The sequence below is a fragment of the Oncorhynchus keta genome, chromosome 32, assembly GCF_023373465.1.
Source record: "Oncorhynchus keta strain PuntledgeMale-10-30-2019 chromosome 32, Oket_V2, whole genome shotgun sequence".
Taxonomy (NCBI): domain Eukaryota; kingdom Metazoa; phylum Chordata; class Actinopteri; order Salmoniformes; family Salmonidae; genus Oncorhynchus; species Oncorhynchus keta.
Genome location: NC_068452.1, coordinates 28,031,461 through 28,046,532, shown reverse-complemented (window position 1 = coordinate 28,046,532; position 15,072 = coordinate 28,031,461). Strand labels below are relative to the sequence as shown.

The following is a 15,072-nucleotide window of genomic DNA, read 5'->3' as shown; positions in this document are numbered from 1 at the left end:
GAGGTCTGGTGATTGAGGAGGCCTGATCATCTGATGCAGCCCTCCATCCCTCTCCTTCTTGGTCAAATAGCCCTTACACACCCTGGAGGTGTGTTTTCGGTCATTGTCCTGTTGATTAAAAAAATGATAGACCCACTAAGCACAAACCAGATGGTATGGCATATCACTGCAGAATGCTGTGGTAGCCATGCTGGTTAGGTGTGCCTTGAATTCTTAATAAAGGTGACATTCTGTACTGTTGCCTTGTATTAAACATTTTATTTCAAATACAAAATGCTGGACCATAGAGCCAAATTAAACTTTCTAGCTTCACTGTCCAAATACATATTAATAAATACATAGGGGAGTGGATATTAAAGGTGGATTTACATGAGTAAAATATGTCTAGTGAGATCTATCAGATTAGCAACTTTTCTATTTACACAAGCCTTTGATGTGGTGTGGCCAAAGCCACATTCCTGCATCATGTGGGAGTGTAGCTATTAGCATACTGTTAATGTCATTGTATATGGACAAACAAAATGAGGATAGCAATTCAAACTATACAGGAGCTTCTCATCTAAACCATATTGCACATCATGTTGCAGACTTGATTAACGCAATGATTCACAAATTTGGCTAACAAAGCAAAAATGCTGCCTACTGGTATTGGTGTAATTAAGGTAATTCTTGCATGGACATGTGGTGTGGGAGAGCTGTTGTCTTTACACTGTACCATTCAGAGGGCGGTATGTGATGTAGATTTCTTCCACACTACCTCTGGAGCTAGTGTGGGAGACATCTCTTAAAGAGAGATTTAAATTGAGAGCATGTTGACGAGCTGCATCACCGCTTGGTATGGCGACTGCTTGGTATGGCGACTGCTTGGTATGGCGACTGCTTGGTATGCGACGGCAAGGCGCAACAGAGGATAGTGTGTACGGCCCAGTACATCACTGGGGCCGGGCTCCCAGCCAACCAGGACCTCTATACCAGTCGGTTTCAGAGGAAGGCCCTAAATAATGTCAAAGACTCCAGTCACCCAAGTCATAGACTGTTCTCTCTGCTATCACATGGCTAGCAGTAGCGATGCACCAAGTATGGAACCAACAGACCATGAACAGCTTCTACCCCCAAGCCAGGAGACAACTAACTAGTTAGTCTGGCTAGCTATATGGTTAACTATCTGCATCAACCCTTTTTGCACAAACTGTTTTTGACTCATCACATACACTGCTGCTACTTTTATCTATCATCACATCACTTAGTTACTAGTTAAATGTACATATCTACCTCAATTACCTCGTACCCCTGCACATCCACTCAGTCATTCTACCTCGTATATATAGCCAAGTTATCGTTACTCATTATTATTACTTTTATTATGTGTTTTACTCTGCCATTGTTTCTCCATTTTCATTCTCTCTGCATTGTTGGGAATGACACGTAAGTAGTCATTTCACTGTTAGTCTGCACCTGTTGTTTACGAAGTGACAAATAAAATTGCATTTGATGATTTGATTAGAATCTAAATCCGTCTCTTTACACTACACAAGTACCTCTCCTGGACCTAGTTTGTGTCATCAAAGAGGCTCTAAAGCATTCCTGATTGAAGCATTCCACCATTTTGTATTCAGGAAGTTTTTTTGTTCATTTTTTTATTTCACCTTTATTTAACCAGGTAGGCCAATTGAGAACGAGTTCTCATTTACAACTGCGAGCTGGCCAAGATAAAGCAAAGCAGTGCGACATAAACAACAACACAGAGTTTCACATGGGATAAACAAACGTACAGTCAATAACACAATAGAAAAATCTATATACAGCGTGTGCAAATGAAGTAAGATTAGTGAGGTAACGCAATAAATAGGCCATAGTGGCAAAATAATTACAATTTAGCAATTAAACATGATAGATAGAACGTGATAGATGTGCAGAAGATGAATGTGCAAGTAGAGATACTGGGGTGCAAAAAAAGCAAAAATAAATAACAGTATGGGGATGAGGTAGTTGGGTGGGCTGTGTACAGATGGGCTGTGTACAGGTGCAGTGATCTGTGAGCTGTTCTGACAGCTGATGCTTAAAGTTAGTGAGGGAGATCTAAGTCTCCAGCTTCAGTGATTTTTTTTTGCAATTCGTTCCAGTCATTTGCAGCAGAGAACTGAAAGGAAAGGTGGCCAAAGGAGGAGTTGGCTTTGGGGATGACCAGTGAAATATACCTGCTGGAGCACGTGCTACGGGTGGGTGCTGCTATGATGACCAGTGAGCTGATATAAGGCAGGGCTTTATCTAGCAAAGACTTATAGATGACCTAGAGCCAGTGGGTTTGGTGACGGGTATGAAGCGAGGGCCAGCCAACAAGAGCATACAGGTCGCAGTGGTGGGTAGTATATAGGGCTTTGGTAACAAAACGGATGGCACTGTGATAGACTACATCACATTTGCTGAGTAGAGTGTTGGAGGCTATTTTGTAAATAACATCGCCGAAGTTGAGGATCGGTAGGATAGTCAGTATTACGAGGGTATGTTTCGCAGCATGAGTGAAGGAGGCTTTGTTGCGAAATAGGAAGCCGATTCTAGATGTAATTTTGGATTGGAAATGCTTAATGTGAGTCTGGAAGGAGAGTTTACAGTCTAACCAGACACCTAGGTATTTGTAGTTGTCCACATATTCTAAGTTAGAACCGTCCAGAGTAGTGATGCTAGTCGGGCGGGCGGGTGTGGGCAATGATCGATTGAAGAGCATGCATTTAAGAGCAGTTGGAGGCCACGAAGGAGTGTTGTATGGCATTGAAGCTTGTCTGGAGGTTTGTTACACAGTGTCCAAAGAGGGGCCAGAGGTATATAGAATGGTGTGGTCTGCGTAGAGGTGGATCAGAGAATCACCAGCAGCAAGAGCGACATCATTGATACATAGAGAGAAAAGAGTCGGCCCGAGAATTGAACCCTGTGGCACCCCCATAGAGACTGCCAGAGGTCCGGACAGCAGGCCCTCCGATTTGACACACTGAACTCTATCTGAGAAGTAGTTGGTGAACCAGGCGAGGCAGTCATTTGAGAAACCAAGGCTGTTGAGTCTGCCGATAAGAACGAGGTGATTGACAGTCGAAAGCCTTGGCCAGGTCAATGAAGACAGCTGCACAGTAATATATTTTATCGATGGCAGTTATTATATCGTTTAGTACCTTGAGCGTGGCTGAGGTGCACCCATGACAAGCTCGGAAACCAGATTGCATAGCGAAGAAGGTACGATGGGATTCTAAATGGTCGGTGTTCTGTTTTGTTAACTTGGCTTTCGAAGACTTTAGAAAGGCAGGGTAGGATAGATATAGGTCTGTAACAGTTTGGGTCTAGAGTGTCTCCCCGTTTGAAGAGAGGGATGCACACGGCAGCTTTCCAATCTTTAGGGATCTCAGACAATATGAAAGAGAAGTGGGTGATTGTTGTCGCTGTAGCCAGCTGTCAATCAATCTTCTGTGAATGTGGTCTCTTAGTATCACTTTGTCAAATTTCCCCATCCTTTTAGTGTTTCATTTATAATACCTAATTTGGGATTAAATGTGTTTCAAAACATATAATATGTGGAAACACCTTAAGCAGTTGGCTGCATAACTTTCTGCACTCCCCTTTCTCACTCTAGATTTCCATACAACCAGTTCTAATATGGTTACATGTCTAAGGATATTTCAATATTTCAATTTAGAACCCAACACCGTAGACTGCAGCTTTTACTGCTATTCCTGTGTAATTACATATTTATAAAGGACCTGCAATGTAAAGATTTTATAAGCCTTCATTCACATCATTTTCAGGTGAGTGTGTCTACACTGGTAAGAAGCAGGAACTGTGAAATGTGCTGTAGCATTAATGTATGTGTTTTGCAGTGTAATCAGTGTAATGTGAGTACAGGGTCTCCTCCCTGGTCCCACACTATGCAGGGGTGTGGATCTGACTGAATATTTACACCCAGTGATTCAGGCCCCCCTGTGTCTTGGTCTGTGGGTCTGTTTACCAGCCATTATAACCCAGTTTACAGCCCCACCCATCCACACCTAGTGTACGACAGAGGCATCACTGGGACAAAAGAAGAGCTGTACTGAAAATAGGGCGGGAGGGATTACATGACAAGAGGGGGATATCAGAGGAGAGTTGCATAGCGGAGAAGTTACATGGAAAAGAAAGAGTGGTTGGGAGAGGGAGTGAAGATTGAAAAGCAGAAACAGAGAGAAAGAGATATTTCAAGAAGGAGCCCTAGAGATGTTTTCTGGAGGACGATCTAAGCTCAGCTCACATCTCTCTCTTTTGTACCCATTCTACTCTCCCCCTCCTCCACTCTTTCACACAGATCGGTCATCTCTCTCTTCCTCTTTCTCTCTCTTCCTCTCTCGCTCTTACTCTTTCTCTCTCTATCTCTCTCTCCCCTTTTCTCACACACACACAGCCCTGAAAGCATGCCAAACTACCAACCTCTCCATGCTACAGTACTTCTCATATGCCATTTTCACTCTCCTCCCTCTCTCTTCACTCACCCCCTCTCAACCTTTCTCTTTTCCTGTCCCTTCCACTCCCCCGCCATCCCGTCCTCTCTTTCCTCCCTCCATCCTTGTACACCTCCTCTTCCTCTGCTTTCCTTTCTTCCTCCCACCACTGGGATGTGTACAGACCCAACAATGCACAGTGAGGCCTACTTCCTGTTAATTTAATCTCCCATCCCTCCTCGTCCATCTATTTTTCCTCCTCCATCTCTGTTATTTTGCTCTCTCATGCTTTCATGCTATTTCTCTTTCTGTCTCCCTCTGTCTCTCTCTTTCTCTCTGTCTCTGTCTCTGTTTCTCTCTCTGTCTCTCTCTCCATCTCTCTCTTTCTCTCTGTCTCTCTGTCTCTGTTTCTCTCTCACACTCACACTCTCTCACACTCACACGTTTCTATTGACTATTATCTGCTCTGTCAAATAGTCACATGATCAGCTGCTGGCTGGCACATGTTGCTAGCTATTCAACATGTGAGTCTGATAGATGTTGAGATGGATCTTATGAAAGAAATGAAGAGAAAGGATGAAAGAAAATTAAGAGTGTAGATTGATTGAAGACAAATATCTCCATTCCAGCCTCACAAATCTCCCATTCAGCTCACCTGTTTGTCTGGCACAGGCCTGAGATCAGGATTAGACCACAGCCCTGCCAACTCTACTGTAGTCTGTAGCTGAGCTATAATTAACACTGACCTGCTGTCAGCTGCATGGATGGGAACATCTACCTAGGAGAGATTTTGTTGTTGACACACAATAGGAGTATATTAAGTTGTATGTAATGAGGGCAGCAGCAACTCCTTAGACTGTTGATGCCAGTGACAACCGTCTCTGTGTCTTTGCATCGTGTCTTATAGTGTGGAGGGCAGGAGTGATCTCTCTTCTCCACATGCATTGGTCAGTACCCTGGAGAGGGGTGTGTGTTTTTAAAGGTTACACAACGTCCATTTGAGCCCCCCTCCCAGCCCACTTTACAGTCAGTTACAGAGGAGCCTCCCAGCTCAACATGCGATTCAGCACACACCAACACACACACACAAACACTTGTATGCACACAGGGTAAAGTAAGCAAGTTGAAGGGAATTTTCTTTAATCTACACACTTAGTGAATCATAAAATCATCTGTTATTGTGCCCTCTACCCTCACCGTTGGACCTGGTCCTTAGTGAATCATAAAATCATCTGTTATTGTGGTCCTTAGTGAATCATAAAATCTACCCTCACCGTTGGACCTGGTCCTTAGTGAATCATAAAATCATCTGTTATTGTGCCCTCTACCCTCACCGTTGGACCTGGTCCTTAGTGAATCATAAAATCATCTGTTGTGCCCTGTGCCTGGTCCTTAGTGAATCTACCTGTTATTGTGCTCACCGTTGGACCTGGTCCTTAGTGAATCATAAAATCATCTGTTATTGTGCCCTCTACCCTCACCGTTGGACCTGGTCCTTAGTGAATCATAAAATCATCTGTTGGTCCTGTGAATCATAAAATCCTGTTATTGTGCCCTCTACCCTCACATCTGTTGGACCTGGTCCTTAGTGAATCATAAAATCATCTGTTATTGTGCCCTCTACCCTCACCGTCCTGGTCCTTACATAAAATCATCTGTTGTGCCCTCTACCTGGTCCTTAGTGAATCATAAAATCATCTGTTATTGTGCCCTCTACCCTCACCGTTGGACCTGGTCCTTAGTGAATCATAAAATCATCTGTTGTTGTGCCCTCTACCCTCACCGTTGGACCTGGTCCTTAGTGAATCATAAAATCATCTGTTGTTGTGCCCTCTACCCTCACCGTTGGACCTGGTCCTTAGTGAATCATAAAATCATCTGTTATTGTGCCCTCTACCCTCACCGTTGGACCTGGTCCTTAGTGAATCATAAAATCATCTGTTGTTGTGCCCTACCTCACCCTCACATAAAATCATCTGTTGGTGCCCTCTACCTGGTCCTTAGTGAATCATAAAATCATCTGTTGTTGTGCCCTCTACCCTCACCTGGTCCTGGACCTGGTCCTTCAGTGAATCATAAAATCTGTCTGTTATTCCTTAGTGAATCCCATCTACCCTCACCGTTGGACCTGGTCCTTAGTGAATCATAAAATCATCTGTTGTTGTGCCCTCTACCCTCACCGTTGGACCTGGTCCTTAGTGAATCATAAAATCATCTGTTATTGTGCCCTCTACCCTCACCGTTGGACCTGGTCCTTAGTGAATCATAAAATCATCTGTTATTGTGCCCTCTACCCTCACCGTTGGACCTGGTCCTTAGTGAATCATAAAATCATCTGTTATTGTGCCCTCTACCCTCACCGTTGGACCTGGTCCTTAGTGAATCATAAAATCATCTGTTATTGTGCCCTCTACCCTCACCGTTGGACCTGGTCCTTAGTGAATCATAAAATCATCTGTTATTGTGCCCTCCCTCACCCCTGGTCAGTGAATCATAAAATCATCTGTTGTGCCCTCTACCTGGTCCTTAGTGAATCATAAAATCATCTGTTATTGTGCCCTGTTATTGTGCTACCCTCACCGTTGGACCTGGTCCTTAGTGAATCATAAAATCATCTGTTATTGTGCCCTCTACCCTCACCGTTGGACCTGGTCCTTAGTGAATCATAAAATCATCTGTTGTTGTGCCCTCCCTCACCCCTCACATAAAATCATCTGTTGGTGCCCTCTACCTGGTCCTTAGTGAATGTTATTTTTGTGACTGTGGAAGGGGAGAGAGGGGACTTCTGCTGCTACCACCACCACCCCTAGTCCTGCACCTGTTCCCTGCATTCCTCCTCCTCCTCTCCCATGGTCCTTAGTGAATCATAAAATCATCTGTTATTGTGCCCTCTACCCCTCACCGTTGACCTGGTCCTTAGTGAATCATGTCTCCTGTCATGTCTGGGCGGTTCAGTGTAGCGTGTGTGATGGCAGTAGAGTGGAAGGCTGTTGGGGGCTCTTAATGGACAGCATGTGTTTGACGTGGGCCCTTGTGCCCAGCTCTCCATCTGAACCCGCCCACCCCACCCAGCTAAACACAAAACTGCTCTTTTAGAGCACACTGCTTTAGCAGCACCAAGGGACATGGCTATTCCTCCTGAGAAAAACATACTGTACGTTGAGACAAAACTATGTACAAATATTTCAGCTGACCCTGTGTTAGAGTATGGTGGTCAGTAGTAGTGAGCATCACGCTACACAGTCTTGTCCACTCAGCATGGGAGTCCATCTGCAAAGTTGTCCTCTCAGTAGGGGGTGAGGTCTGTCAGCAGAGCTTGGAGTGATGGAGTAAGGTTAGACCGTGTACTGTAAGATGGAGGGAGAGAATGCATCATACATGGAGGCAGAGAAAAGCATGTTGAAAAGGAAACGGCATCTCTACAGATGTAGGATCTTAATTTCCTCATTCTTTTGATGCCGAGAATTTTTCTGCCCAGCAGGAAATGCAAACTTGCAAAGTGTATTTGAGTCTTAAAAAGGCTTCTAAAGTTTGTCATTTCCACTTAAAAATGTATCAACCCCTACAAAAATGTCCACATAATGATTCACATTTTCTGTTGCTGCAGGATTATTTTCCTGCTGCAGAAAACTGGCTCAAATTAAGATCCTACATCTGTAATCCCCCATAACATTCATAAAACACCATATAACATACATGACATAGGTTGTTTACAGGCCTGCTTACAGATGAATGGCAGGCACACAGGTCAATAATAGTATATTATCTACTCTTTAGGGAGATACACTGAGTGTACAAAACATTAGGAACACGTGTTCTTTCCATGACACACTGTAGACTGACCAGGTTAATCCAGGTGAAAGCTATGATCCCTTATCGATGCCACTTGTTAAACCCACTTTAAATCAGTTTAGATGAAGGGGAGGAGACAGGCTAAAGAAGGATTTTTAAGCCTTGATACATGGATTGTGTATGTGTGTCATTAAAGGGTGAATTGACCAGACAAAATATTTAAGTGCCTTTGAACGGGGTATGGTAGTAGGTGCCAGGCGTACCAGTTTGAGTGTGTCAAGAACTGCAGTGCTGCTGGGTTTTTCACGCTTCACCAATTCTTGTGTGTACCAGAATGGGCCACCGCCCAAATAACATCCAGCCAATTTGACCCAACTGTAGGAAGCACAACTAACTTGGTGTCAAAATGGGCCGGTATCCCTGTGGAACCCTTTCGACACCTTGTAGAGTCCATGGCCCAACGAATCAAGGCTTTCTGAGGGCAAAAGGAGGTGCGACGCAGTATTAGTAAGGTGTTCCTAATGTTCTGTACATTCAGTGTCAACAGCGTGCCCTTACCAACCCAGTCTTGATCTGAGTTCTTGTATCATTATTATAGGGAACATGGATTACAATCATTTTTTTAAATGAAAGGGACAAAAGAAAAGATGTGGGATTACACCCAAGGATTAGGATTAGGATGTGGAGTTAGGACTATGATACATGTTTTATCTGAAAGCTTGGGGTGAGAGTGATGGAGTATTCCCTGAGTTTATTGGCGTAGTCTAAATGGTGTCTTCAAGAACTTTATGTCTTTCTGGTCTGTCGTGAGCACAGATGTACAGCTATGAAATATTCACCACAGTTAAAGCATTCTATGCTAGAGAACAGCTGGGAAAATACGAGGGGAGGAGACGTGGAGAACAGTGAAACCTGAGGGGAGAAAGAGTATTTTAGGAGGTGAATCAGGGGGTTGAGAGAGGGGAAAGTAAAAGGGTAAGATATGAGGAAGATGAAGAAAGACAGGGACATGGGACATGTTGAAAGGAAAATATATACACACAATGTGAAATTCCTAACATCATACTTAAGCAAGGTGGAACAGTATTTTCAGAAAAAGGCTAAATTGCTTCCTGTCTGTGTCATTTTGAATACTGGTGCTGTGAGGATGTGCATGACAGGCCAGCCTTTGTTGAAAAGGGGAACGACAGGGTAACTGTGTTCAGCAGTGTGGGTGTCACGACTGCTACTCAAACTGTGGTCATTGAAGGTAATGACAATTATCTCCCCCTGTGTTCGAGTGCTAACAATGCAAGATCCCAAGCAAGAAAAGTATCTCTCTGCGAGGGATGCAGGTAATTTTGAAACGATTCCACCACAAACAACACATAACAGCGCTAGAACAACACTAAAGTGGGACTAGCGAGCACAATAGCTCCCTACAAAACACCTGATCAGGAGAACATAGTTGTATAACTGTATAACCACAGTCAGGATACCTGAGCGAATGTCCACTTGCTTAGGCTCGGAAACAGAATAGTTTCAAATGTAGATCTTTTAAACTGTTCAGTCTTCTGAAACATGCTTAATGAAGAGGACACACTGTTCGAACATTCATCATCACATTTGATAGTCTCTGGCCACGACCCAGAAGTGTGTGACTAAGAATAAAGGAAGAGCATTCTAGTTGGGCGCTGCGCTCTGCGGGTGGTCCTCAGCTAGGTCCACATCAATTAACACTTAATGATCTTAGGATAGAGGAGAAGAGGTGCCTGTCACTCTGCAGTGTGCAAATTCTTCCTCCAGGCTAACGGAACCATCATTTCCTGAAAAAAACAACACCATCCCAACTGAACATGCTGAAATTCCATGATTTCTTTCCAACAGCTCTTACACAGTAAGTGCATTATCATTTTCACAATTTCAGAGTGTTATTTTGACCTCATAAAGTCTATATTTTTTAACTATTCTGCCCCTTTTTAAAGGATTTTTTTCATACTGGCTAATATTAAATGGGACCGGCCCACATTGTAAACAGTACTGCCATGTTTCACATTGTGACCATCCAATCACAGGTTACGAATTATGACTGACCAGGGATTGGTTGACATGAGCTCTGACAGCAGCACAGCTGGACCAGTCAGATACAAGCAGATTGGTGTGTGTGTGAGAGAGAGAGATACTGTAGACAGTGATTGAGTGTGAGAGACAGAGAGAGAGCTGCAGAGGGAGGTTGAGGAGGTGTCAGGGTGTACATAATGTGTCTGAACATCACCGGTCCAACGAGTTTGATGAAAGTGAGACTGGCACAAAAAACAACAAACCCACAACTGGATTTGGACAAGAGGCCACCTGAATGGGAATCATGTCTTATTCTGTCTTATTGAACTGTGTCTTACTGCTAATAACACAATGCCATACATTTTCTCAGATGTCTTTCAAATGCATTACTGTGAGATGGACAGTTCTCAGAATGTAATGATTCAAATCCAACCCAGATCCCTCCCAGATCATATGTAAAATAATGGTATGGGGAAATGATATGACTCACTCCTACTTCAAAATATCTCTGTTTCTCTCCAGGCTGTTGGGGATAAAGATACACAATGAGAGAATAACATTGGCTTGGGATGTAATAAATCAGAGGCTTTGGGTATCATTATTGATAAGATAATGTTGTATCTGGAATAGGCTACACTATTGCAGATGTGTTACTTAAACATAAACCTATTCCGGATGCTCATTGTTAGTATAGAACATACAGTTAATAAACAGTATAATTTAATATAACGCCATTTATAAAGTATATGAGTTTATGTTTAGTTCTTATGTATCTTTCAGTGATGCTGCTGGTCTTCATTACTCTTACAATGTTCTCCCTTGAATCATTCTGAATGAGGACAAGATCACGCTAACCTAAATATACTATACCTTCACACTTTATGCAATCATAAATCATGTTGAGAGGAAATGAAATGACACAATATTGTGAACTCATCTCTACCGTTACATTCTTCACCATGACAACCGCACATGGCATAACATGTCTCTCTCTCAAGGGAGGGTAGAGAGAGTGAAGAGGATTCTGAACAAATCCAAAAATATATAAATGTGTGTGTGTGTGTGTGTGTGTGTGTGTGTGTGTGTGTGTGTGTGTGTGTGTGTGTGTGTGTGTGTGTGTGTGTGTGTGTGTGTGTGTGTGTGTGTGTGTGTGTGTGTGTGTGTGTGTGTGTGTGTGTGTGTGTGTTGCAGTGTCTATGGTCATAGGATATTATCTGTGCTCCATCGCCCTAAGGGAGTGTGAAGCTGAAACATGTCCCCTCACCCAGCACCATGTCCCTAGCTAAGTGAAAGGAAAGGGGCTATTACTATCCCTTCACTTCCATGATAAACGAGGCCATACAGCTAGGATTTGTTTTGTGTATTTGAGTTAAGTCAGATGCAGCTCCATTCCACCATACAGTGTACATTCCATGAGATACAAAAGGTAATGGAAAAGTATATTTTGGTCTATTCAATATGGGGGAAAATAATACATGTAGACACCATTTTCATATATTTTTTTAAAACTGTAGGACGACTTGCATTTGAGTTGATATCTCAGTAGTGTATTATTATCTCTATCCATGGATTTGCCTATATAAGAAAACCCCTGGAGTCAGACATCAATCAGTCACAGGGGATGTCAGCTCATATAACTGGTTTGGAGGATGCTTATGATCACATTCACACTACTCTTCACACACAGCATCCAAAAATACACCCACTTCTCCTCGGTAGTAGACTCAGGCGCGCCGGCACCGATACCAATGCAAGCAGTTCTCCCTCTACCTCACACTGTTTTTACCCTCCTCACTCCCAGTCTCTCTTTCGCTCTCTGATATTCTTTGTTTTCTCTCTTCATGTTGTCGTAGAATTCTATTTTTCCTGTCTTTATTACATCTTCCTCCTCTCCCCTGTAATTGCTCCCCTCTCTCTCTCTCTCTCTCTCTCTCTCTCTCTCTCTCTCTCTCTCTCTCTCTCTCTCTCTCTCTCTCTCTCACACACACTCCTCTGTCTCCCGCTGCACTGGTCAGGCTTACAGTAGGTGCTCTCTCCCTCTATTGATCTCTTCACTGGACCTCTCTCTCGCTCCCATCACTCCTATGCCTCTCTCCGTGGATGAGGGGAACCGGGACTTGACTCTCCCTCCTTCCTCTCCTCCGCCACCTCCTCCTCCTCTTCTTGCCTAACGCGGGGATCATGTTCTATTTCCAGCTGGTGATCATGGCAGGGACGGTTCTCCTGGCGTACTACTTTGAGTACACAGACACGTTCCCCGTGCACATCCAGGGCTTCTTCTGCTACGACAAGACGTTCTCCAAGCCCTACCCCGGCCCGGATGACACCAGCAAGATACCCCCGCTGCTGGTCTACTCACTGGTTACAGGCATCCCCTGCTTCACGGTAAGACCATGTGGTTAATCCTGTGTGTGTGTGTGTGTGTGGGGGGCTCGGCTCGGCTCTGGATCTGTATATTACCATTCATAGTTTGTCTGAATGTTGGTGAGTCAAAGCATCTCCAATGCGTCTCTGCTTTATGACAGACATGATGAACAGATTGGTGAGCCACGTGGAGCGCCCTCCCTCCATTTCAGAGCCTGTCACAGAAAGGTGTGTGTGTGTGTGGTCAGCCAGGGAGGAGAGCTCAGGCTTGTGGAGAAAGCTGTGTATGGGCAGACGTAAATAGAGATTGAGTAAAGATGTAATGGAAACAAACAGAGTCGGAGAAACGATTGGCGAGAGAGTGAGAAAACAGAACATGGACACGTTTTAGAGGCTGTGAGGGTGATAAAGGTCAGTGGGTTTCATTTGAAAAAGCCAGAAAGGCCAATTGAATGAAGATGAGAGACAATAAAGAGAGACAAAGAACCACAGAGATGGTGGATAGAAAAGAGATGGTAATGTGGATGGAAGGGTACCAATGTTGTGGAGCTGTCAGTGTGAGAGATTCAGTGGGCGTAAAACATGGAGCACCTGGCACTGAACAACACAGGCCAAACCTGCTTCCTTGTTTCAGACAACAGACAATAGCGGCCTTAGCTGAAAATCACCTCAATCTACACAATAAAAGACCACAACAGCTTTAAAGTGCATTAACCAAGATTTGACCTGGGTCAAGCCTCATTTCACTGCATCAGACCACAGCCAAAACCTGACCTAACCTTAACTGACTGGGGCCAAACACAGGCATATTCATGACACCTCCCGCCTATAGTACCTCTGTCATTTTGTTGTTGACTCTAGTCTAGAGGCATTTGATCCCTTTTCCCAACAGCTACAGTACAGTGCACCAGTCAGTCCTTTACCTTTGCTTGTTGGCCAGTGTATTTGGGTCAGAGCCAGTCCTCCAGGGCTAGTAGTTGGCACTATCTTCCTCACTCATCTTCGCAGGGGTCCCCTCTTTCCTAATTAAAGTAGTCAGTCATCCTTTGACGTCTCAGCTCTCTGCATTAGGAGCCAGTCCCCTGCTTAGAGGCCAACAGTATCCACACAGACCAAAGAGGGAACTTTGTTTGGCCACTTTCACGCCTCGTCTGGGATTTTTCAGTTGGTGCTTGTTGATGATTGACCCCTTTTCTTAGAATGCTGCATTATGTATGAAGTACTACTGTATGATGGCCCTGTGGGTCTCTGCTGTGACAGCAGCATTTACAGTACAGTGATACCGTCACAGATCTCATAGCTGTTTTACACCGTGTTGGAACTTTGTCCCGAGTGTCTGTGGTGGTCACCTGTCCAGTGGTTAGACCTAAGATTTGTAGAAATGACATCGTGATGATGTAGTGTCAGTATCCAGTGGGCTCTACTAGAAAGGTGTTGTGAGTGATCTCGAAAAAAATGTGTTTTCTTTTTTTTTGTGAGGGTGGATGATGAATGGGCAGCAGTTGATATCACGCTGAGGTAATGACAGGATCCTCTACACCAGTGTTATCACGCTGAGGTAACGACAGGATCCTCTACACCAGTGTTATCACGCTGAGATAACGACAGGATCCTCTACACCAGTGTTATCACGCTGAGGTAATGACAGGATCCTCTACACCAGTGTTATCACGCTGAGGGAACGACAGGATCCTCTACACCAGTGCTATCACGCTGAGGTAATGACAGGATCCTCTAGTGTTATCACGCTGAGGTAATGACAGGATCCTCTACACCAGTGTTATCACACTGAGGTAATGACAGGATCCTCTACACCAGTGTTATCACGCTGAGGTAATGACAGGATCCTCTACACCAGTGTTATCACACTGAGGTAATGACAGGATCCTCTACACCAGTGTTATCACGCTGAGGTAATGACAGGATCCTCTACACCAGTGTTATCACGCTGAGGTAACGACAGGATCCTCTACACCAGTGTTATCACGCTGAGGTAATGACAGGATCCTCTACACCAGTGTTATCACGCTGAGGTAATGACAGGATCCTCTACACCAGTGTTATCACGCTGAGGTAACGACAGGATCCTCTACACCAGTGTTATCACGCTGAGGTAATGACAGGATCCTCTACACCAGTGTTATCACGCTGAGGTAACGACAGGATCCTCTACACCAGTGTTATCACGCTGAGGTAATGTCAGGATCCTCTACACCAGTGTTATCACGCTGAGGTAATGACAGGATCCTCTACACCAGTGTTATCACGCTGAGGCATTTTAATTTTTTTGATTAAACTAGGTAAGTCAGTTAAGAACAAATTCTTATTTTACAATGACGGCCTACACTGGCCAAACCTTGACCTAACCCAGACGACACTGGGCCAATTGTGCGCCGCCCTATGGGATTCCCGATCACGG

At 44.2% G+C, this 15,072-nt stretch overlaps 1 protein-coding gene across 43 annotated transcripts in view; it reads left to right on the top strand.

Moving 5' to 3' along the window:
* The window catches only part of LOC118365535 (phospholipid phosphatase-related protein type 5-like), a 77,250-nt gene that overhangs the window by 26,465 nt on the left and 35,713 nt on the right, over positions 1-15,072 (top strand). For all 43 annotated transcript variants that reach the window (XM_052491227.1, XM_052491222.1, XM_052491228.1 and 40 more), the window contains exon 3: positions 12,486-12,674. In XM_052491227.1, the coding sequence (XP_052347187.1) occupies positions 12,486-12,674 (189 nt within the window). The remainder of the gene's footprint in view (positions 1-12,485; positions 12,675-15,072) is intronic.